Source organism: Molossus molossus, unplaced genomic scaffold, assembly GCF_014108415.1.
Source record: "Molossus molossus isolate mMolMol1 unplaced genomic scaffold, mMolMol1.p scaffold_m16_p_5, whole genome shotgun sequence".
NCBI lineage: Eukaryota > Metazoa > Chordata > Mammalia > Chiroptera > Molossidae > Molossus > Molossus molossus.
The window spans coordinates 85,476,179-85,502,555 of NW_023425388.1; the positions used below are offsets into that span (position 1 = coordinate 85,476,179).

At 36.0% G+C, this 26,377-nt stretch overlaps 1 protein-coding gene across 2 annotated transcripts in view; it reads left to right on the top strand.

Annotated features, from left to right (window-relative positions):
* TBC1D23 (TBC1 domain family member 23) overlaps nt 1–26,377 on the top strand; it is a 69,175-nt gene that overhangs the window by 12,509 nt on the left and 30,289 nt on the right. For both annotated transcript variants that reach the window (XM_036242731.1, XM_036242732.1), the window contains exons 2-11: nt 5,788–5,899; nt 7,480–7,585; nt 8,536–8,740; nt 12,941–13,064; nt 16,400–16,524; nt 16,613–16,659; nt 17,567–17,670; nt 19,602–19,724; nt 21,403–21,495; nt 24,396–24,566. In XM_036242731.1, coding sequence (XP_036098624.1) covers nt 5,788–5,899; nt 7,480–7,585; nt 8,536–8,740; nt 12,941–13,064; nt 16,400–16,524; nt 16,613–16,659; nt 17,567–17,670; nt 19,602–19,724; nt 21,403–21,495; nt 24,396–24,566 — 1,210 coding nt within the window. The remainder of the gene's footprint in view (nt 1–5,787; nt 5,900–7,479; nt 7,586–8,535; nt 8,741–12,940; nt 13,065–16,399; nt 16,525–16,612; nt 16,660–17,566; nt 17,671–19,601; nt 19,725–21,402; nt 21,496–24,395; nt 24,567–26,377) is intronic.

Here is a 26,377-nt window from a genome sequence, read left to right on the forward strand (position 1 = left end):
TACTGTTTTTTCTACAACACTTTGCCTCTAAGCCTTTTATATTCTTAATTCCTTGGTGCTTTTGCTATTGAGTTGCCATAGCAACTGTTTAGGCGTCTGTTCTTTTCCCACAAGGGTAGTTAACATGCATTGCTAATCAGTTTGAGAACTTAAAGAGGCAATACAAGCTCTTAACTCCTCAACAACATAAAGGTGTGGTTTGGACCGTTCATAGTGTTGTATAATACTCCCTTCATTGTATGATAGTGAAGGTTTGATACAGTAGCTTCCTCTTAAGGTCTAAATTAAAGAGTTCCTAAACTTTTTCTGAAGAGTTGCTTATTTTGGTAACATTTTTAATGAAGATATAATTCTTGTATCATAAAATTCATCCATTTAAAATGTACAGTTCAGTGATTTTAGTATTTTCACAGAGCTGGGCAATTGTCATTATCTAAATTTAGATAATGATGCTATGTGAGACGTGAAAGTCTTATTCCTATCTCATTTTTCAGATTAGTCACTTGCCACAATTTTGGTTTTTGTACTAATGGATACTACCATAATTCTAAATATTTTATGCCTGCATTACTTTTAGCATTAAAATATATTTATTAAATATTGAATAATGCTTGAGGGAATTTATGCTAAGGATAAGTGGGAAAGATTAATACAAGGAAAATTTAGAAAGTACCTAGATACCAAGCAGTAGAGGAATAGCCAAATCAATTACTCAGCCATTAAAAATCTGAATTTTTAAAGAGTATTGAATGACTCAGAAAAGTTCATAATTTTTTCGAAAAATATAAATAAGTGAATCCTTCAGGGTATAAAATATATTTAGTATAATTCAGTTTTGTTATATATATATTTCTATGTACCCCCATACACATATTTACACACATACATATCTTTGAAGAACTGAAAACTAATCCACTGAATGTGAACAGTGGTTCTCTCATGGAAGCGAAATTGTGGTTGGTTTAAAAATTTTTTTATACATTGGCCAAATTTTTTTATTTTTTATTTTTTTTTATCCTCACCCGAGGATATTTTTCCATTTTTGTACAGATAGAGTGGGAGGGAGAGAGAGGAAGGGAGAGAGAGAGAGAGAAACATCGACGTGAGGGGACACATCGAGTGGCTGCCACCCGCACGACCAACCAGGGCCGGGGACAAACTGCAACCGAAGTATGTGCCCTTAGCGGGAACCGAACCCGTGTCTCTCCGGACCGCAGGCCGACGCTCTAACCACTGAGCCAAACTGGCCAGGGCTGGCCAAATTTTTTTAAATTATTATGTTACAATAAGAAAAAGGTCATTTTTTTTATAAGTTAGCTATTGTCCAGAAATATTAAGCGTAGTCATTTTCATGGCTTCTGCTCATTGAAGAATCGTGTACCAAGTATTGCACTAGTGACTTGTGTTCAGAAATTTATTGAAGCATCAAACAACTGTATAAGGTAGGTACTATGTTTCTATTTATGTAACTTGCTTAAGATCCTGTGGCTATTGAGTTGGGCCAATAATGGATCTCAGGTCTGACTTTAAAGCCTGAATTCATGAACTTTTATGATATATTGAATAGAGTTGTTTTTTAAAATTGTAAAGTACATATAAAACTCATTATGTTAATCATTTTTAAGTGTACAGTTCAGTGATGTAAAGTATATGCCCATTGTTGTGCAATCAATCTCTAGAACTCTTCTCATTTTATAAGTCTGAAACTGAGTACCCATTAAAGACTAACTCCTCATCCCCCTTCCCCCGCCTCCAGTCCCTGGCATCCACTTTCTGTCTCTCAGACTTTTCTAGATACATCATATAAGTGGAAGTGTACAGTATTTCTCATTTTGTGACTGCTTTATTTTACTTAGTATAATTTTCTCAAGACTCGTTCATATTGTAGCATGTGTCACAATTTTCTTCCTTTCTAAGGCTGAATAATATTCCATTGTTTATGTATATGCCCCATTTTGTTTAATCATTGAAGGATATTTAGGTAACTTCCAGCTTTAGCTATTCTGAATAATGCTGCTGTGAACATGGGTGTACAATTATCTATTTGAGTTTCTGCTTTTACTTCTTTTAGGTATACACCCAGAAGTTGAATTGCTGGATCATATGGTAATTCTATTTTTTAAATGTTTGAAGAATAGCCATATTGTTTTCCATACTGGCTACACCATTTTACATTCCCACCAACAGTGCACAGGGTTCCACTTTCTTCACATCCTTGCCAGCTCTCATTTTCTGGTTTTGTTTTGTTTTTGTAATAGCCATCCTAATGGGTGTGAAGTTTTATTGACTTGATTTTTAAATTCTTCTAGACCTTCTTAGGAAGAATATGTAATTAATAAACAAACATATATATTAGTATATACACTTAACCAGTTGAACTATTAATATTTATATCCAAAATTAAGAGACACTCATAATAATCAAAGTTGAAACAACTTAAATGTTTATTAACTGATGACTGGATAAATCAGTTATAGTAAATATAGAGAGTGGAGTAGCAGTTGGCAATAAAAAGTATGTACTGATACATGCATGCTACAACGCAGATAAGCCCTTTAAAACATGGTAACCAGGCACAAAGACCACATATATATGATTACCTATACAAAATGTGCAGAATAGGTAAATGTGTAGAGACAGGAAAAAAAAAAAATCAGTGGTTGCCAAGGGCTGGCAGCAATGTGGGGAAGAATGGAGAAGGCTTATAACAGATATGGGTTTAAGTGCAGAAAGACATGCAAAAAAAAAAACTTTAGGAGATGAACCAAGTCTTGTTTTCATCTCTTGTTTGGAGTGGTATAGTTTTCATAAATTTTGAAATTATTGGGAAAATAAGTTTTTAGAACATGATTAGGAGAAAAACAATTTAGAAAAAAGTGTTATACATAGTTATTTTTTCTTAGTGACAGGTTTTCTGTAACTTTTTAAATTTTAGGAGCACAAAAATATAATCTTGTGGCTTTTAAAATTATAATTTTAAATATGATTCAATATGGCTTATTCATAAAATAATTACAAAATTTCTAATTGAATTCGTTAATCCTAGAAGCATTTAGAATGAATATTTATTTTGGTAGTGCTTGAACATTCATATCCCATCCCCTTCCTGTCCCCCTTTCTCCCTTCCATGCTAGAAGTTACTGAACATTTGAGTGAAGAAGAAAAACCTAATGCAGTTGCTAGCTTGAATATAAACATTAAACTAATTTAATGTAAATTTACTCACAGCCTTGCTGTAGTTGTAAAGCATTTTGAGTTACAGTGCGTTTGCTACGAGAGATCAGATGAAGAGAAAGTCTGTTATGTTTTATTTAGGTTTTGAAAATACATCATTTATAGATCATTGACCGTAACCTATAGTATTATACTAACATATGTTATAGTTCCAATGTCACAGAGCCAGGAAGAGGTGCATTTCTGCTTTTTTACAACCCCAGAACTTTGGATATGCTCTGTTCTGAACCTTCTGAGCAGAGGAGACAATTACTTCCTTTTTATACTTACTACAGTAGACAGACAAGGCCTGTACTTTTGTATTTTATCTAATACCTGAATGAATGTCCCATATACTTCTAGCAACCTTTAGTTTGTAAGGTCAGTTAAGAAGCTGCCAAAACCAAAGAAGACTTAAAAGCCACAACTCACCCAATCATACTCCACCACACGTGTTCTTTTGAATGTTAGGTATTGCTTGTTCAAAAGTACATAGAAGAAAACTTGGTTTAGGGAAAGGAATATTCTATGTGAGAGTTCAGTGCAATAGAGTTCCTATCTCTGTGATAGGGACTGGATCTTTTTATGAATTACAGTATTTAACTTATTTTCAGCTTTTTTACAAGCACATTTGTAATGTTGAAGTTCTGATAACTGAACCTTTGAACACCTTGCTCAGAAGATAACGTTACTTTTAATTATTTACTTTGTGAGAAGTGCTTTTTGCTACTTAAGGTGGAGCATTTTCTGGTTTCTTGCTTATTTATGGTTGTACTGCTGGAGACTGTATTTGTGGTTCCCTGGGGGCAGCATTGAAGAATCCAGCAGTGGCTGTATCAGCAGAGACGTGCTTGCTCATACATTGTTATGATTTAAAAAGTATGTTGCGCATTAGGCATTTTGCCCCAAAATACTGATTTTGTTGTCTGAAGTAGTAAGGGATTTGGTAAAGTTATTTCAAAAAGAAACCAAGGATTTTGCACTGTAAAATGGAAAAATTCTAGTTCTTCATTTATTTGGTAAAAGAATTTCATCTCATTAAATGGTGTTGTCAGTTTATGTACACATTTAATCATTTAAAATATGATATTCAAAGATTCTATTACATTTTCTTTATTTCATGGTTACAGATACTCCTTCAAATTCTAACATGCTCTCTTATGAATTTTGACTAACATAGAATGAATAGGTAAACCCCAGTTTTTATCATCTTAGGCCTGAAGTGTTTCTCAGCAGTAGATTTGAAATCTCTTCCCCTCACTTTCCCATCCAACACTTTTGGTGACCATATAGCAAAAGAACAAAATGTTCCTTGTGTGGTTACAAGTTATCTTTTTGTTCGTATGAATTTATAGTACCTTTGTTAAGAAACCTTTCAAATTTGATCTCTGCTTTTCTATTGAATATAATCCCAAGTGACTGAGTTTTCATTTAAATTTTTTACCTTAAGAGGGCAACACTTCGGGAAATGTATACATTTAAACTGATATTTCTGGAATCCTATCAATAGGAGGGAGATTTACATCACCTTATTGAGAGAATGTGGAATGGGAATAATTTATTTTCTTCAAAATGACAAAAGTAACAAAATTCTGATTCTGGTGGGATGCTCTGCCTTTCAGGCTGCTTAAGGAATTTTAGAAATTGTGGATTTTTATTTGTATAGATTTCTTACGTATTGTATACTAAAATTATAATGACTGAAACTTCAGCTTTAGAGAATTCCGAAGAAATTAGTTATTTTAAGTGGTTATTTGTTGGCTAAAACCAATTCATACCTTTGTGAAAGTTTTTAAAATTATTATTTTAACCATATGCAAATGAACATAAAACGTATTTCATACTTTTGTCCTAAACATAGTAGTCTGAACATAACTGCTTATTGATTTATTTAATGTGGTGTTATTTTGCTTTACTGTGTAATATAGTGGTGCCATTGGAGCCTTTGTTGTTTCTCTAACATTTATTGAATACTCCCTGTAAACCAGGCATATATCTGTATAGTATGTACTAAGTATCCCTCTTCATACTGCAGTTCTTTGAATTCCTCACTGAATTTTTTTTCTTCCTTCTTTTCCATTGCTTACCATAATGTTAAGATCATACATTCTGTTAAAATTTGAATCCTGGCTCAACTCTTTACTAGGTGTGTGACCACAAGCTACATAACCCATCTTTGCCTTAATTTTTGTGTCTGTAAACTGGGGCCAGTGATGTAACTGACTTCATAGGGTTATTGTGAAAATGAAAGAAAAATAAAACACACATGTGAAATGTTTTGTTAGTCATTACTACTACCATGAATAGCACTATTAATATGACTTCTCAGTGCTGTCAGCCAGCTTGCCCTTTCTTCTCTTTTTAAATTTCTTTAATCTTAGAAGACAGATAACTAAGATTGTTGGAATTAAATGCAAATTAAGAGTAAATGCTGTGTGTTTGCCTTGGCATCGCATTTTGGCTGCAATGTTTTTATCTTAGATGCAGCCTTTAACAGGCCATGCTTATAAATAAATCTGCAAAAAGAAAAAATAAGAATTAACATATCTCAATAAACAGGACTTGTTTTTTTAGGGAAAAAGATCTTGAAGAAGCTCTGGAAGCAGGAGGTTGTGATCTTGAAACTTTGAGAAATATAATTCAAGGGAGACCACTGCCTGCCGATCTGAGGGCCAAAGTCTGGAAGGTAAATGGAAACTAAACAAATGAAATATGATCACTTAAGAATAATATTTGAGAATTTTTGTTTTCAGTTGTCTTAGATGTAGAAGACTATTATCCTATGGGCATGCCACATGTAGAAAATTTATCAGACAGCAACTTACTAAAATCTCTGTTTGTGTAATGTTCAGAATATTTAATAATTTAAATTTTGAAAGGTAATGTTTTCTTTTGCAGTCATAAGAAATGATGTTTATGAAGAAGGGGAAAAGGAAAATAGGTCTTTGAGTGTTGGAATTACAAAAGATTTTCCTTCATTATTTTCTTCTTTGACTATTTTTCAGTGCATGAATATTGTAATTTTTTAAATTTCAAATTAAGATTTTATTATGATTACAATAGAAATATTTATGTTAAAACATTAGCAAAGGATAAGATAAAAATCATGTTATATATCACCTGTAGGTAAAACACATAATGTCTTGGTGTATATCTTTTTACTTTTTTTTACCTTTGCTCATATATATGTAAGAGAAATGGAATTATAACTGTACATAGCATTCTAAATGTTTTATCACAGAAACTTAAAACACAAAAGTTGAGAAACTTGTATAATGAGAGTCTTATCACTTAGCTTGAACTGTTATCTACATTTGGTCAGTCTTGTTTGATTAGTGTCCCAGTCCTTTCCTCCCCACACTGAATTAAATAACTCACTGAATTATTTCAAAACAAACCCTTGCTAACACACTAAAATACTTTAGCATGAAAGTCTATAAGATAAAAACTTTAAAAATAACCATAATACCATTAAACTTGAAAGAATAATAATTCCTTAATGTGTTCTCTCATGGATTAAGGGAAAAGGGAGCTCTCTGGGGTCTTTTTTATAAGAACATTAATTCCATTTATGAGGGATCTACCTTCATGACCTAATCACCTCCAAAAGGACCCCACCTCCAGATACCACAAATCCACATTGAAGATTAAGATTTCAACATGTACATTGTGGGGTGTGGTGTGTATGTGACATAAACATTCATTCTATATAGCATTGATGATGTTTGATTAAGATATATTAACTATGCACATATATATATATTTTTTTTTTAAATCCTCACCCGAGGACATTTTCCCATTTTTTTGTTCAGATAGAGTGGGAGGGAGAGAGAGGAACAGAGAGAGAGAGAGAAACATCGACGTGAAAGGAACACATCGAGTGGCTGCCACCCGCACGACCGACCAGGGCCGGGGACAAACTGCAACCGAGGTACGTGCCCTTAGCGGGAACCAAACCCAGGTCTCTCAGGACCGCAGGCCGACGCTCTAACCGCTGAGCCAAACCGGCCAGGGCTATGCACATATTTTATGTAATTCTATTCACTGTATTAACATGGAGTAGTATAATTTCATTTAGGAAGATTTAAGATAATTATGTTGTTTCATTGTGATATGATTAAGGGCTCACATTTGGTTGAGTGTAGATACATTACTTTGAAATATTTATTATTATTCTTAAATTCAGGCCTTGGCATTGTCACAGCATCTTTCCAAGGATGGGAAGTAATATATGAAGCTAGTTGCTTTTTTTTTTCTTTTTCCCAGATTGCTCTAAATGTTGCAGGAAAAGGTGATAGTTTGGCATCATGGGATGGTCTTTTAGACCTGCCAGAACAGAACATTATTCACAAAGATTGTGTAGAGTTTATTGGTAAGTTTAATAATTATTTTCAAACAGTACAAAATTTTAGAAATAATAATTTTGTGGAGGAATCATTCTTTGGTGTCTTGTTATAATTTGGGATATGTTGAATTTATAAAGGGCTAGTAAATAGCTTTAGAATTTTTCTTGTGAAATAATGTCTACTATTTTAAGAAAGAGAGCCCAGTTTTTAGTGTTCGTTTACATCATATGTTCAGTTCTTCAAGTATCTTTACAGTTTTGTTGTAGTCTTAAATTTTTTTGTATAATTGATAATATCTATATAATTGTATATAGTCCTGAATTAAAGAAGACTGTCTTCCAAAAGTTTATCTGTAAATCATAGGTTGTGATCTAATATGGAAAAACTAAATCATGGTGGAATAGGTTTTCAGTCACCCCATGAGGTCTTAAAGATTAAGTTAATTTAGTTTATATTTCCTTTTTTAAATTAATCTATAGTCCATTGGTGTCTTTTTTTTCTCTTTCCATTATATTTTAGTTAAATTATTGATTGAGTATGCTTTTGCTTACTGATCACATAGGAAACATTGCTGGTGTGGGCAAAGGAAAGGGAATATGGGGTAGAGAATGAATTACATTCCCTGCCCTTGGCAGAGCTATAGTGTTAGCTGTCCATCACAAGGTAGGTGATAGTCTGGTGTTTAGAAAGTAATTTTTTTGCTTTCCAGAAATATGGGTTATGATGGTCTTTCCTACTCTCCTACTTCAGATGGTTCATTCTTATTTAATCTATGTATAGGTCAGATATTATTAAGTTAGTAAATATTGAACATCTAGTAAATATTTGTAAGTATAAGGAAAAAAAGTGCTTTTATGGAGTGTTGTCATGCTCTACATGTACTCACATAGTATTATATGTTTGTAAATAATGTTATGTCCAATAGCTGAGCCTGAAACAGGCCCTTGCTAACTTTATTTTGACACTTATTTTCTAGACCAGCTTTCAGTGCCAGAAGAGAAGGCAGCAGAATTACTTTTGGATATTGAATCTGTAATTACCTTTTATTGTAAATCACGTAACATTGAATATAGCATGTCCCTTAGCTGGATACATCTACTCAAACCACTGGTGCATCTTCAACTGCCACGCAGCGATTTATATAACTGCTTTTATGCTATCATGAATAAGTACATCCCCAGGTAAAATTTGATTTAGTTACTTATTTTAAAAATGAATAAAAGTCTAGTTTGCTTGAATTCAAGTTGTTAGATTTACTTTAGTGGTAAGTAAAAGGATTAAACAATTTTGAAGGTTATTTGAATCCTAATTGTGTTTTGACTATTTTTGTGATTGTAAAAATTTTTAAAGAATTCTTTAAGAATTTATTCTTCTAGCCCTGGCTGGTTTGGGTCAGCGGTTAGAGCGTCAGCCTGCGGTCCTGAGAGACCCGGGTTCGGATCCCGCTAAGGGCGCATACCTCAGTTGCAGTTTGTCCCCGTCCCTGGTCGGTTGTGTGGGTGGCAGCCGCTCGATGTGTTCCTTTCACATCGATGTTTCTCTCTCTCTCTGTTCCTCTCCCTCCCTCCCACTCTACCTGAATAAAAAATGGAAAAATGTCCTCTGGTGAGGATAAAAAAAAAAAAGAATTTATTCTTCTAAGGTATATATGTATGCAGCATAATTCTTCCTACTTTTCCAGTGTTATCCCTATTTTAATTTCTTCACCTATAAAATAAAAATAACATTATAGTGTTTTATAAGTGAAAAGTAAAGTTTTTGGATTACTATTGTAAGTGAGGTGTTGGGGTTACAGCTTGGATCATAGTCCTAGAAATAAAGATATTGAACAAGTAATCAGAAGTGTGCCAAGTGTGAGGAAGGTGAAGTAGAGAGCACTATGGGAATGTATAATGAGGGTGGCCTAACATGCTCTGGGGATCAGGAACAACTCCCCTAGGCAAATGACACCTAAGCTGAAACTAGACAGATGTGGAGGTGGTTGGGTGTTGGGGCGGGGAGAGATGAGGGCGGCATTCATGAGCCCAGAAAGAATTCTTGTAGTGCTATGGATCAGGTAATTAGGATTTTAGAGGCAAAAGGAACTTTCAGCATAATCTAGAGCAGTGGTTTGGCTGCACACTAACCCTGGATACAAATTGGAATCATTGGGGAGGACTCTTAAAAAACCCAATGCCTGTTTGCATACCTGACTAATTAAGTCAAATCTCTGAAGTAAGCACTCAGGTTTCAGTGTATAAGAGCTTCTCAATTGATTACAGTGTGCAGCCAAGGTAGAGAACCACTATTCTAAAGCTTGGTAGTTAAATAACTACCATTTTTTATAGCTCTCTGTGTGATAACACACTCAACTAGGTATAGGTGGTGCTGTGTGTATTTTCTCATTTCAATAGTGACCACTCTAAGGTAGGTATCTCTGATTCACAACTACAGAAACTGAGGCAAAGAAAGAGAGAGAGATTAAATGATTTATCTAGGATTACACTTCTGGTTTCTGACTGAGTCAGGATTTGAACCTAAGTTTGAATGGACACCTATGGTTTACTAATATGGTTCTCCACACTGGTTGCTTATTAGGATCAGCTGAAGTCTGTCTCTGTCTCTCTTGCTAACAATTTTGTTTAGATATCTTTTAGTATGTACAGTTCATTGGTTTTTAGTACAATCACAGAGTTGTGTATTCATAACCACAATCGTTTGTAGAACATTTTCATTACCCTTGAGGGAAACCTTGTAACCCATTAGTATCCAGCTCTCCATTTTTCCCCAACATTCTCAGCCCTAGACAACACTAATTTACTTTTTGTCTCTATAGATTTGCCTATTCTGGACATTTTACATAAATGGAATCATATATATGGTCTTTTGTGACTGCCTTTTTTCTCTTAGTATAATGTTTTAAAGATTGATCTACATGTAGCATATATTATTTAACTTGTTTTTGTTGCTGAGGACTATTTCATTGTATACATATAGCACATTTACTCATTGAGCTGTTGATGGACATTTGGATGTTCACTTTTTGGCTATTATGAATAGTGCTGCTATGAACTTTTGTGTACAAGTTTTTTGTGGACATGTAGTTTTCATTTTTCTTGCGTATGTACCCAAGAGTGGAATTGCTGGATCATATAACTCTGTGTTTAACCTTTTGAGGTATTGCCAGACTTTTCCACAACAGTTCCTTTACTTTACATTCCCATTAGCAGCGAATGAAGATCCCAGTTTCTTCATATCCTCATTAACATTTTAAAAAATTTTATTATTGTCATACTAATGAATGTCAAATGGTATCTCATTATGGTTTTGATTTGCATTTCCCTTACAGGTAAAGATGTTGAATATCTTTTTATGTGCTTAGTGGCAATTTCTGTATCTTCTTTGGAGAAATGTCTGTTCAACCCAAGAACTTTCTTTTAAAACATGCCAGTCCTTGAAGTTTCAAATATAAGTAGACTATTTAGAGCCTAGGCATGCATATTTTTAAAAAACTCATGTGATTCTAATATACATCAGGTGGAAAACCTCTGTACTACCTTGAAGCTGTAATGCTTCATGTAAGGAAAACAGACCCAGAGATACCAGGACACAGTGCTAAAATCAAGATAGAGCCAAAGCTGGAATTCATATTTGGGAATCATTCTGTTAATAGTAGGTCTCTCAACTGCTTATGTTTTAGCACCTCTCAGCGTAACACAGCTAGTAATAGCAGGGAGCGTGATGTTCCAGCTTTCTCTCTAGAGAATGTGGATGGTGGTAGCTGATAATAGAGGGAGGGGTTTTATGTTGAACTGTGTAACACACCACCTCATCAGGTTCCTCCAGTTACTGTTTTCATGAGTTTTACATGTAACATAGTATTTCAGCCAGAGTCAGTGTTCATGCCAGTTCTGTCTCTGGTACCTGAATTACCAACCTAGGCCCTTTTCTACAAAACTTCCCTGTCAAACTGCAGTATCAAAACATGGCAGCTAAAGGATCATACCAAATCTTGGCATTGACCTCAGGTATTGGATTTGTAGAAATTATATTTCTTTCCACTTGAATAGCATTTTAAAACATACTTAATGTACAGAATAATATTGAACACAAGTTATAATTGAAAAATAAAAGAATACTTGATGCTTTTTGTTAAAACTGTGACATTCATTTCATTAACTTTTTTTGCATGAAGCCTTTTATCTTAATGTCTTTACAGTTTATTTTTTTAGAGACTGTACTCCTACCAAAATACCACTTGTTAAAATACAAAATTACTTATATGGAAGGGTAGTATGGCATAATAGTTTAATGCCAGGTTTCTATGTACAAATCTTAGCTCCATCACTTCTTAGATATGTGACCTTGGGTGAGCTACTTGACCACAACTAAGCCTTAGTTTTCTCATTTGTATAACGGGAAATAATAGTGTCTGTTTTTGTGTTTTTTTATCCTCACCTGAGGACATTTTTCTGTTTTTTGTTCAGATAGAGTGGGAGGGAAAGAGAGGAAGAGAGAGAGAGAGAAACATCAATGTGAAAGGAACACATCGAGTGGCTGCCTCTTGCATGACCCAGCCAGGGTCAGGGACAAACTGCAACCGCGGTACATGCCCTCAGCGGGAACCGAACTCGGGTCTCTCTGGACCGCAGGCTGATGCTCTAAACGTTGAGCCAAACCGGCCAGGGCAATAGTGTCTGTTTTATGGGGTTGGTTTTAAAGATAAACTGAGATAACTTTGTAAGTGCCTGTTACAGTGTCTGGCACAGAGTAACTCCTTAATAAAAATGGACACAAGGGAGCTAAGCAAGAAGTAGGATGGTTATTCTATTCAATAAGGTGAATATTTGGCACATCCTAGAATTCACTCTGAGCACCTGATACCCAGACCACTTTAGCAACTTGTAAGGCTCTTCTAAGTGTGTCTATTCTGAAATGTTCATCTGGCCATTACAGACTTGTACCTTTGCTGAAGGACATTCCTAATTGTGCACATTAACTGTGGAGCTAACCTGAAGCCTTCTTAGGAGTTTTCTCTTATTTGGCAGGAAAAATAGGGGGCTGGACTGCTTTAGGACTCCATATCTTTTGGGATTCAAAATTTACCAAAGTACCCTAAGTAGTCCTGTTGTTTTCAGTGGTCCCTGTAGTCCTTTTGTTAGAGTGCTGCCTGGGTTCACCTGGAGAGAATCTTCCTAGAATTGGCTATAGACCTGCTGTTTATACAGACTTTCTGTCAAGTCAGGTCCATAAGGTTTTAGCAAGAGCATTCGGCCTGATTTATTAGATAGGTTGGTATTCTGAGGGTAGGGAGAGGAGGTGACTATTACAAGAGCATGGGTTACTGATGTGATTATTTCTGAACTATTAATGCAAGAAGGCTTTCTTCTCTTGTCTTTTAGGGATTGTTCGCTGAAGGGGAGACCATTTCATCTTTTCCGATTACTCATCCAATACCATGAGCCTGAGCTTTGTTCTTTTCTTGATACAAAGAAAATTACTCCAGACTCCTATGCACTCAACTGGGTAATAAAGTGAAAGTAGGAACACTTAATGCAAAATAGATTTCTATGAAACTATAGTTAGGTTTTTTTCCCCCCAAGGAAGAGGAAGAAAAGTACTACATTATAGACCATTATACCTAAATGAAAAGAGTAAAATTATTGGCACTTCATAAATAGCTTGTTTTGCTCCTCAGTATGTTCTTCATTTCAGATTATTTAACAGGAAGTTTAGCTTTTTGTTGTTTTACAAAATATGTGACATCTATCTATATAGATATATATGTAATATATAGATATGATGTCAGTTCATTTTTTAAAACTGGGATTAAATTGATGACATATTAGAAGTGATATTCAATCATGAAAATGATGTAAAATTATCAAATGATTACAATAAAAGAATATAAAGTACATCTTAGTGTTCTGACATTTTATATTTGTATTTTCAGTGGGAAGTTTTATTATTCTAGATCAGTGCTCTCAAACCTTTTGGTCTCAGGACCACTTATATACAACATTTATTTGAGGATCCATTGTTTATATGGATTATGTTAATTAGAAATTAAAACTTAAGTTTTAAATATTTATTTAGAAGTAATGAAAAATCCATTACATGTTAACATAAATAGCCTACTTTCAGAATAAAAAAATAAGAATATTTTTCAGAAGAAAATTAGTGAGAATAGTGGCATTATTTTATATTTTTGCAAATCTCATTAATATTTGATAGATTCTCATATTTGCTTCTGGATTCAGTCTCTGATGATTCCACATATCATGTAGCCTTTGGAACATTCTATTGTTCATTTGTGAGAGGATGAATATGAAAAAGGCAAATAAAGTCTTAAGTATTATTATGAAAATAGGTTTGATGTCATGGAGTCTCAATAAATACTCTTGGGGACTTCCTGGGCTCCTCAGACCACACTTTGAGAACTGCTCTTCTAGGTTTAATTTAAGATCTTTTTTAAACAATGACTGGGTGCTAGAAAAATATATATTCAAAAGTTAAACATTCCTTGATTATGTCTTACCTAATTTTTCTTCAAGAAATCTCATATCTGTCACTTATTAACTATGTGATTTAAGATGGCCTCTGAGCTTCAACTTTTTTTTATTTTTTATCCTTTTATCCTCACCCGAGGACATTTTTCGAAATTTTGTTCAGATAGAGTGGGAGGGAGAGAGAGGAAGAGAGAGAGAGAGAGAAACATCGACATGAAAGCGACACATCGAGTGGTTGCCACCCACACGACCCAACCAGGGCCGGGGACAAACTGCAACCAAGGTACGTGCCCTTAGCAGGAACCAAACCCAGGTCTCTCCGGACCGCAGGCCGACGCTCTAACCGCTGAGCCAAACCGGCCAGGGCTGAGCTTCAACTTTTTCATCTGTAAAATGGGAGTAATAATATTACCTATCTTAGAGGGTGAAGGGATGCCTTAACAATCAGGAAATGCTAAGTAGAAAATACTAACTAGTTTCAACTCTGGCCTATTAAATCAAACTGCAGCAGCCTATTCTTTACCTCCCTTTTGGCTATGGTCTTGTCACTGTGAGTTAAAATAATAAAATACCTAAAAAATTATAGCTTCTCTGAGATTCATATGTTGCCATTAAATGCTTGTGTTGAAATGAGTAACTATGTTTTTTAGCGTTCTTATACTTAATAGAGGTTTTTCTGGTCACTTTATGCCTAGGAAATGACATTTCTGTTACCAGAACTCTGAATTAGTACTTAGTGCAGGTAGCAGATTTTAACTGAGGACTAAAAGAACTGGTTTCTCTTCAGTCAATGTCCCAAATAGTTCCTTCTTACTACTAGTATGTCTATAAAATGGAGTCTTTTTTTAAAATCATGAGATGAAACAAAACTAATTTCTAAACCCATAACTATGAGCAATACAGTAGTAGCTTTAGTTTAGCTAAGTGAGTTTAATGATCACCATATATTGCCATTTTGTTTGTATTTGAATCTTCTAATCTATATTTGCAGTAGTAATTTTTAAACAACAACAGAAAAACATCAGTAGTATTGTGTACTTTAAAAGCTTTGTGGTCAACTGAAATGGCAGTTACATGGGCTGTAGTGTTTCAGGTCTTTATTCTAGTCCAAACACCACCACTCACTCTAGCTCTGTGAATTTGGGAATGTTACTTAATACAAGTCTGTTTCCTCACCTATAATGTGGGGAGAAAAATGTCTTCTTTGACAACCTGTTGTGAGAATATTTAAAAATATAGAGATATGTAGTAAAAAAAAAAAAAAAAACATTTAACACTATGACAGTAGCTTAGTACTTGGCACGAAATATATGTGTTCTGGCACTAAAAGTATTCCATTAGCTGTCTTTAGCCATTAAAAATGTTTTAAACTTAAACCTCTACATGGAATTGTTTCTGTATCTAATGAAAATTGAAAGTATCACTGAATTCGTGCAATTTAAAGCACAACTGAGCTTTAGAGAAACTTAGATAATAACTTTTTTTTTGTTTGTTTTTATTTGGAAGAGAAAACCATAGAGCCTGTGGAACCTGTTGAGGGATATAGATGTTGTCTCATTTATTTCAAATGATATACAAGGAAACTTGGGGAGCAATTTACATTTATATTGTCATTAAATTGTTTTAGGTGCTCTTAAATGACCATGTTTGATTCTCACAATTACCTTGTAAGTTAAGTACTATAATAATTATGCTAGTTATCCTTAGAGAGCCCAGTGGGTAATTATGTTATTATGCTATGGCAGATATGTGGTAGTTACTTAAATATTCTAGGTTAATTATGTCTCTTCACAATAATGTAAGAAGGTGGGTAATAGTATTAATTTTTTTAAAACAGAAGTAGAAATGGAAGCTTTAAAGTTTGTTTCATGCCCTGGCCGGGTTGGCTCAGCAGTTAGAGCGTGGGCCAGTGGACCAGAGAGGCTCAGGTTCCTTTCCTGTTAAGGGCATGAACCTCGGTTGCAGTTTGTCCCCGGCCCTGGTTGGGGTTGTGTGGGTGGCAGTCACTCGATGTGTCTCTCTCACATCGATGTTTCTCTCTCTCTCTCTCTCCTTCCCTCTCTCCCTCCCACTCTATCTGAAGATGAATGCAAAAAAAAAAAAAAAAATGTCCTCAGGTGAGGATAAAATAAAAAAGGTTTGTTTCATGCTCTGAGTCAGACTGCTAGTATGTGTCTCCATTGTGCTTTAAATCCATATGTTCTGCCTTTGGATACCGTATACTAAAAGTACACATTAAATTCCATTTGCAGATAATTTGATGTAACGTTACTTATGCATTTGCTTTACTACTTTTAAAAGAACAAGTTATTTCTAATGGTTTATGTTTGTCATTTTATTTCCTGATTACAGCTTGGAAGCCTTTTTGCATGTTACTGTTCCATTGAAGTCACTGAGGCAATATGGGATGGATATCTACAACAAGCAGATCCATTTTTTATTTATTTCTTAATGTTAATAATCCTTGTTAATACAAAGTAAGTATCAAGTTAGTTAGCTTTTTCTCCTCTCTATTCTCAGGGTGCTCTGTTAATATTTAACTCATTTGATTATTTTTTTTTACAGAGAGATCATTTTAGCACAGGAGTCTGACAGCAAAGAAGAAGTTATCCGTAAGTAACATTTAATGTAGAGAAAACATTTCACATCACTTAATTTTCTTAAACTCAGTTTCCTCATTTATAAATTTAGGAGGTTAATCTAGAGGAGCTCTGAGGTTCCATTCAACTCATATACACTCTTCAAGTACAGACCTTAGACTGTTTCTCCTAGTTTTGCTGTATTCATTCATTTATGGTTTTTCATTCCTTTTCCTATTCTGTTTCTCTGGTTTCATTGTTCAAATAAAATGCCCTGCCCCCCCCCCCTTCTTCCTCTCTCCCTCCTTTTCTTTTTCTTTCTCTTTTCTGCCCTCCCTGCCTCTTCTCTTTCTCTCCCACTCTCTTTCCTTCCTTCTCTCCTGCCCCCTTCCCTCCCAGCCCCCTTCTTTCTTCCTCAATTTAAGCAGTACTCTGCTTTCATGGTTTCTTCATTATGAAACCTTGATTCCGCTTTTGGGTTCTCCCCTACTCTAACCCCACACAGATTTAATTATTTCTTCTACATTTCCTGGCACTTAGTACTATCTATATTACAGTGTTTATCTTGCTACATTTTAATGATTTATTTTAAGTCTCACACAAGACAAAGTTCCTTGAGTCAGGAACTATTTCTTAGTCATCATTATTGGCACCTAATAGGTGTTTGTTAAATAAATAAATAAATTGTATTCTGATTAAGGCTAATGAATTTGATTTAATTGCCTGACATCATCATTCACTAGCAGAATTGCATTACCAGTTTCAGCTCCTTTGGGGAAATCCACCTCCCAAATGGTTTTAAAGACATCCCTGTTGAGAATCCATTTATATAGTTTTTATTATGTCGAGGACATTCCAGCTTTGATACATAAATAATGTTCATTATTACATTATTTACAAATAATTTTTTAATGTTGTTATATCTATAATCCTGTTTCAGAGTTCTTGGAAAAAACTCCATCCAGTTTGAATCTAGAAGATATAGAAGATCTTTTCTCTCTGGCTCAATATTATTGCAGTAAAACACCAGCTTCATTTAGGAAGGTATAAGACAAGAAATGACCAGCTATTCAGTATTTCACATTTGCATTTTGTTTTATTGTTTATATTACATCCATTTCAGTTAAAATACTCTAGGCTGGTGTGTGTTTTTTTTTAAATGTTTCCATGAATTGCAGTTTTGTGTGATTTTCTACTGTAAATATTCTCCCTAGTGGAGGAACAGCCAGATTAAAAAGATAGTATATAGATATGCTGCAAATCATCTCACCTGTACTCTGATTATTAGTTATTTCTGATCATTAGAAAATTGTATTTCCTATATTAGTGCTCTCTTGACTTTAGAAAGATTATTTTTGTATTACATAAATCTGGTGGAACATGTATAATTATGCCTTCTTTATCTGGAGTTCAGCTTTGCACAACTTGACTGATGCAGAGCTGTCTTGGAAGCGGAAAAGGGTCACATAGCCACATTTGAGACCTAGAATATTTCTCCGACCAGAGAGGTGCATTCAAGGGAAAGGACACCAGATTAGAAGTGTGAGTGGTGTGAGCTCCTAGAAAGTAAAGCTCCAGGAAGCAAAATCTATTTGTGGAGGAGGTATAGAAGTACCTTAACAACTAGTACGGCACACAGGTTTATCTCTGACCTCAGGTGCCCATGAGAGCATTAACTGTCTTTTTTTGTTGTTACGGCATTCTACCATAATTGCTAGTTGGTAGTTATGTCACTGAAACATCACGATGAGGTCAGGTTATATTCAGTATAGCGTGTTTCAGAAGGCAGATAAGGGAAACCTTTTAATATTTCCCTCGAAACTAATTAAAAAGATTTGTTTTGTTCCGAGGGACTAATTTCAGCTATTTTAATAATCGTAGATCACCTCAATTCCCAGTAATGTTGAGTAAGTTAGATGGTGGGATAGTAATTTAGGATGCTGGATGAAAAAGATGTCTTATACTTTTCTTTTCAGTCTCTTAAGAGGAACAGCTTTTGTTCTCCAGACATCGTAAATAATCTGCACTAACAGTGGCTAATTGGAGCATACTATACTGTATAATTAGGGTCTTACATAATTTATGCAATTCATTTGTGCCATATTTTTGTTTTTAATATATCAAAATATGAAAAGTTGTGAGTAACCAATTTTAAAATTTAGCATTCACCTATAGGTGATAGTATAGAAGATAACTTTGTGGAATGTGTTATTTCATTTATTTTGTGTGACTCTGACAGGGACTTTTTGTTTTAATCCTCACTTGGGGATATTTTTCTGTTTCTCTTCAGATAGAGTGGGTGGTGGGGGAGAGGAAGGAAAGGGAAAGAAAGGAAAGAAGCATCAATGTGAGAGGGACACATCGATTGGTTGCCTCCTGCATGACCCTGACCAGGGCTGGGAACTGAATTGCAACCGAAGTACATGCCCTTGACTGGAATCGAACCTTTGACTCTCTGGTCTTGGGCTGACGCTCTAACCACTGAGCAATACCAGCCAGTGCTCTGACAGGGACTTTGTATGTAGTCTTTTTGTAGCTTTTAGCTTATAACATTTTAGATGATATATTAAGTTTTAAAAAAATTACATGACTCAAGAATGTTATATAATTATTTTATCTTTTATCATAGTATATTAAGAATATTTTTAGGAAGAAAATTTGATTTCTTTAATAGTGTTTTAAATTTTTCTCTTCAGCCCTGGCCGGTTTGGCTCAGCGGTTAGAGCGTCGACCTGCGGTCCGGAGAGACCCGGTTTCGGTTCCCGCTAAGGGCGCGTACCTCGGTTGCAGTTTGTCCCCGGCCCTGGTCGGTCGTGCGGGTGGCAGCCACTCGATGTGTTCCTTTCACATCGATGTTTCTCTCTCTCTCTCTGTTCCTCTCTCTCCCTCCCACTCTACCTGAACAAAAAAATGGGAAAATGTCCTCGGGTGAGGATAAAAAATAAATAAATAAATAAATTTTTCTCTTCAAACAGGATAATCACCATCTATTTGGTAGTACTTTGTTGGGAATTAAGGATGACGAGGCAGATCTGAGTCAGGCTCTTTGTCTGGCCATCTTCGTATCAGAGATCCTTCAAGCAAATCAGTTGCAGGGGGTAAGTAAAGAAAAACCACAGTCTTGTCAGAGGACTGTCCTCTTTAAATACAAGGAACCAACATTTCCTCCCTGTTTGTTGATTTCCACAAACTTAATTATATAAATGTGGCTATTTTGCTTTTTTATGATGATTTTTGTGCTAAATCTTTGTCTAGATGGTCATTTTTAAACTGCCATTGTGTTATTTTAGTTGTCAACAACTAATTATCCCAGACACCAATTTTTGTAAGTTGTTAAACCTTTTTCATTTTAGCAAAGCAATTAAATGATGTATAAAGTACTTAGAATAGAGTGAGTTTAGCATTTTACAGTTAAATTCTGGGTGGTTATACAACTAATTGAATTACATGGTTAAGTGCTATAAAGCATATAACAAAGGAGAATTGAGGAACTATACCATAATTTTCTATTACTTTCTTCATGAAAATGTAAGGAGCAGCCCTGGCCAGGTTGGCTCAGTGGTTGGAGCGTTGGCCTGCGGTCCAGAGACACCTGGGTTCGGTTCCTGCTAAAGACACGTACCTTGGTTGCAGTTTGTCCCCGGCCCTGGTTGGTCATACAGGTGGCAACCACTTGATGTGTCCCTTTCACGTCGATGTTTCTCTCTCTCTCTGTCTCTCTTCTTTCTCTCCCTCTCACTCTGAACAAAAAACGAAAAAGTATCCTCAGGTGAAGATTAAAAAGAAAAAAAAAATGTAAGGAGCAGGTTCTTTCAGTATATGGTCTTTATTACTAGTATTGCAACATTTATCCTTGTGTGTGTGTATTTGGAATGTGGGTGTATTTCTAAGGCAGAAAGAGGAATAGACCTGTGAAAATGCTTTTGACCGTAGATCTTTTTAAAACAAGTAATTCACATATTTTTCTTATTAGAATTATTATTTAAAAACAAATGAAAATATGTAATCTAGTTTAATGAGGCTCATATGAACTTCTTCAGTTCAAACTGACATTGTAGATCCTCCCTTCACCCACCAAAAACATTTATTTCTTGTGTGAATTGAATTGTTTGATAAGTTTGTGGATTTATTTGTGGAAACAGGAATTGTATCTAGGTTCATATTTGTAACTATATGCTTTTTAAAAAATTGTTTACCATGGCCCTGGCCGGTTTGGCTCAGCAATTAGAGCGTCAGCCTGCGGTCCAGAGAGACCCGGGTTTGGTTCCCGTTAAGGGCGGTACACCTCGGTTGCAGTTTGTCCCCAACCCGGGTTGATTGTGCGGATGGCAGCCACTCAATGTGTCCCTTTCACATCGATGTTTCTCTCCCTCTCTCTCTTCCTCTCTCTCCCTCCCACTCTATCTGAACAAAAAATGGAAAAATGTCCTCGGGTGAGGATTAAAAATAAATAAATTGTTTTCCATGATATACATTTAAAAAATTAAATTCCAATATACTATTAATTAGTTTTATAGCTCAAACTGACATTCTCCTGCTACATGTTTTAAGACTTTCTGGTCCAGAACAGTATATACAAAATGTTTTAATTGTTTAAAATTTTTTAGGATCTTGAGGCATTTTTTGCATCTATACTGATTGCATCTCCTGATTCTGTGTGAGATCAATTTTTTAATAAATCTGTCCCCCCTCCTTTGGTTAATTGTTAATATTCTATTGTGTAAAATGTAATTCTTGTGGCAAATTTCAGTACATCAAAAATTATTTCTTTCTTAGGAAGGAGTCCGGTTCTTTGTGGTGGATTGTCGTCCTGCTGAACAGTATAATGCTGGGCATTTATCAACTGCTTTCCACTTAGATTCAGATCTGGTCAGTATCAATGCTCATTAAACACTTTTTTTAATTAAGAAAGCTTTTTTTTCTCTTTAGCTTATAAATATACTTGTACCTGATTTAAGGATGCTTTTCTTTCTGCTTAAGGAGGGAGTCTCTGCCTTTATGATAAAAGTGTTGCTCTCATGTTTCCTTTTCACCCAGGACACCCTTTTGGCATCCTAAAGGATAAGTGAAAACTTTGTTTACTGTGGCTTACAGTTGCTTACCAATGTTATGTCAATAAATTCTAAACTTCTTACTACAAGTTACCTGATGTTATCATTTAGCATAGTGCTTTGCCACCTCCTAAGTACTCTATAAATATTAGCTCTTTTATAATTGGGTCATTATTCTAAAAGTTTTTATTATAAGCCTTTTTTCCATCATGAGTATTTATGCATATGATAAACTAATATTTAATAAGGGTAGTATCTGGCATATAGGTGCTAAGTTGTTAAAATTGCTATCCTTGGGTCACTTTAATTGAAGAAGAAGATGAAGTAAATAGTTAAAGATTGTCAGAGAACAGTTGGTAGACCTGAGACTGACATCATTTAAGCCAATGTGGGGTTATTTAGAGCCTCAAGGACAGGGAAGATGGAAAGAGAAGTAACCACTTTTACTGACTGTGCAATCTGCCCTCTTCCAAGCTTGTTTGAAAAAGTTAATGCTAAGGCTGAAAGGGCTTGTAGAAGTGCCTAAGTGGTGTTGAGAGGAAACTCATGGAAAATGGAGGTAAAACAACTCAGTCTTTTGGGCACTGTAGGTGAAGAAGGCAATCCTAGCTTGTTTGCATCCTGAATGTGAACTCTGTACCTTTCTTTTCCTTGATTCGTCCAAGAAGATTTAGATAGTTTTACATTTTATTTAAGTCATTTATGAATACTTGAATTAAAAAAAAATTCAAAGAGAATCTCCAGAGTTAACTATTAACAGTGTGTTTAATCTTTCAGACCTTTAATATGTATTTACATGTTTCTTGTTCATTTTTGCCACTTAACAGTTTCTTAAAGATCTTTCTATTTAAGTACATCATTTAAATGACTATACAGTGGTCCATGGTACACATATACCGTAATTTGTTGTTTGATTGATGTACATTTTGGTTGTTTTCAGTTTTCTTATAATACCCAGTGCAGTTAACATCCTTATACATATATTGTGAAGTCATGCAAATATTTCTATAAAATAGACTGCTCAAAGAGTTGTTGGTTTGAGAGGTGTGGGTATATAAAATGTTACTAGAGACTGCCACATTGCCCTTTAAAAAGGCTGAACCTTTACACCTTACAACTGTGTATGAGAATGATTGTTTCTACCATCAGCATTATTGGGCATCACCAATTATTTTTTATTTTACAAGAATGATGGGTGAAAAACTGGTGATTACTAGTGATATTAAGCATATTTTTGCAAGTGTGCTATTTATTTCACAAATTGCTTCTATGGTTTGTCCATTTTTCTGTTGGATTTTCACTGTGCTTTCTTTTAATGTACCCCCAGTATAGTACTTTCAAAAAATTTGTAGTTATTGGCATACTTGTTTACTTGAGGGAAAGAAATAAATTTTTCATCCCTTTATCTCTAGTACTTAGAGTAGTGCTGATAAATAAAAGGCTTCTGCTATATCTGACTGTTACATGGTTTGCCATGTAAGTGGGAATAAATAGCTTGTTTTGATGTATCATTTTTAATCATGGGCCATTCCACTCAGTGTTAAACTTTTCTGTCATGACACCTAAGGACCATTGTAGCTTATTGTTTAAGAAATAAACAGTAGCCTGGCTGGTGCAGCTCAGTGGATTTGGTGTCGTCCCATAGACTGAGAGGTCCCAGTTCATTTCCTGGTCAGGGTACATGCCCAGGTTTGGGGCTTGGTCCCCAGTGGGAGGTGTGCAGGAGGCAGCCAGTCGATGGTTCTCTCTCTAAAAATCAATGAAAACATATATATAAAAAAGAAATAATGACCACACATTTTTTCTAGTAGAATGTTTTCTTTGCATAATGGTGTGTCTATACCATGGACCACTATACAGCTAGTTTAATCTTTTAGTGAATTTTCAACTTTTGTTTTAATATATTATAGGTACATTTACACATATTTCTTTTTTCTTATCCCAGGGATTTTTTTAAAATTTTATTTTATTTTATTTTTTATCCTCACCCGAGGACATTTTTCCATTTTTTGTTCAGGTAGATTGGGAGGGAGAGAGAGGAACAGAGAGAGAGAGAGAAACATCGATGTGAAAGGAACACATCGAGTGGTTGCCACCTGCACAACCGACCAGGGCCGGGGACAAACTGCAACCGAGGTACGCGCCCCTAGCGGGAACCGAACCCGGGTCTCTCAGGACCGCAGGCCGACGCTCCAACCGCTGAGCCAAACCGGCCAGGGCGGGATTTTTTTTTATAAGAGCCTTTTCTTTGTCTTTGTTTTCATGGTGGCTATTTATTTTCTAAATTTTATTAATTTATTTTTGTTATAGACGTTTCTCCTTGTTTCCTCCTAGACACCCTCCTCCCCATTCTACCCCCCAAGCCTCTCAGCATTGTTGTGTTGTCTATATCCATTGATTATGCATACATGCGTATAAGTTCTTTGGTTTATCTCATCAATCCCCCCCAACCTCCTTCTCTGAGGTTTGTCAGTCTGAACTGTACTCTTTTCTGTGTCTCTGGGTCTGTTTTGTTCATCAGCTTATTTTGTTCATTGTATTCCACAAAATAAGTGAGATCATGTGGTATTTGTCTTTCGCTTAACATAATACTCTCCAGATCATGGTGGCTAGTTACATGGTTTTTTTTTTTCCTGGAGAAATATTGTAAATACAGGTTTTTTAAATGTTTGTGAAACACGGGCTTGGCATGTTTATAATTTTTTAAAAATTCTTCAGATGCTCCAGAATCCATCTGAGTTTGCACAGTCAGTAAAATCCTTGCTGGAAGCACAGAAGCAGTCCATTGAGTCTGGCTCAATCGCTGGTGGGGAGCACCTCTGTTTCATGGGCAGTGGCAGAGAGGAAGAAGACATGTATATGAACATGGTCCTGGCACACTTCTTACAGGTATGCCGACAGATTATTTCAATTTTGCTTTGTCACTGCTATCACCTTTAAGGAATTCTCATAGGTATTTTTGTGCTATTATCTACAATAATAGACATCAAATTTATATGTATTTTTTCTTTACAGCTTATATATTTTGTGTCTTGCCAAGAAAGGTTTTTCCCCCAGATTTTCCTAGTTTGTTTATCAGGTTTATTATTTATGTTTAAGTCTTGAACCATCTGGAATGTTTTTCTGTGTAAAAAGTGAGGTAGGAAGCAAAAAAAATTCTCTGGGTAATTAACCAGTTGTGCTGTCAATTCGAAATACCACCATTTTAGTATACTGAATTCTTCTATGTGTTAGCATCTATTTCTGGATTATTCTGTTTCATTGATCTTTACGCTTATTTATGTCCTAGTACTTCTTACAGTGGCTATATAATTCATTTTAATATATTCGTTTTGAAACTGAATAAATAGGAAAATAAAAGATGGCAGCAGGCAGGACCAGAGTGAGGGTGAGTGTGTTAGTATGAGTGAGTGTGTGAGAGAGTATGAGTGGACAAGCAACCTTGAACAGTGCAGAAACATGGGCAGAGGGTTCCTGTGCTGTGGATGGGAAGCAGCTGTCTACTGTGGTAAGTGGCTTGTCAGCATGCTGCTCCCTGCAAGGCCAGAAGGCCCCGCCATCTTGGAAGATCCCTTGTCTTCTCTGGGAGGAGGCATTGGGGAGCAGATAGAGCCAAGCGACCTGAGTCCACCAGTGCACCTTGCACTGTTGGACCAGTGCACCTGCTGTGTCAACGTGGAACAGTGCACAGTCGCAGCACTGTCAAAGTTCCTGCTTGGGGAAGCAGTAACTGGCTGGGAGCTGAGCACCATCCACTACAGCAGTAGCTTAATCAGAGCCAAGCACCACTCCCAGTAGCAGTAGCTCCAGCATGGGAGCCCAGCATCTCCCCCCAAAGCATCAGTGACTGGCAGGAGTGGAGCCTCACCTCCAACACCAGCTGAGGCTCGGGAGCTGAAACACACCCCCAGGCAGCAGCAGCAGCAGCAGTGCAGTTGGGCAGCTGAGACCTATCCCCAGCAGCCTCAGCAGAGGCTGATCAGGAGTGATGCCCCAGCACGAGCAGCAAGGCTCGGGCAGCCGAGACCCGCCCCTGACAACTGTAGCAGCAGATTTGGAGTGGAGCCCCTTCCCCAGCAGCAGCAAAATCCTGGGAGCTGAGCATCCTCAGCCACAAAAGCAGCAGAGGATTGGGAGCTGAGAGCAACCCCTGATAACAGCGACAGCAGTAGCAACACAAATCAGGAGCTGACACTCACTCTCAGCAGCATCAGCAGTAACTGATCAGGAGCTGAGCCCTACCAGGCAGCAGTGCATCAGCAGGACCCACGCACCCCAACAGTGCCTACCACGATAGACCAATACCATCTGCCAGTTGTCAATCCTCCAGGACTCACAGCTGGCAAGAGCTGCCAAGCACCAAAACAGTCTGGGAGACACAGCAGCCTTATTTCATAGACACTGACCTGACTACATATCCCATTATCCCTAACCAGGCCTAGAACTACCAGACTGCTAAAATAGACAAAGAAACAACAACCAAGTGAAAGAAAAGGAGGAATCACCAGAAAAGAAACTATATGAAATGGAAGCAAGCAACTTCTCAGATAAAGAATTTCAAGCAATGATTTTATAAGGGTGCTCAAACAGTTTAGTCAGAATTATAAGCAACTTAATGAGAACTATAAAGAGCTCAGTGGGAACTACGTCAGCCTAAAAAAAGAGGTAGAAGCTATGAATAAAAATCAAGTGGAAATGAA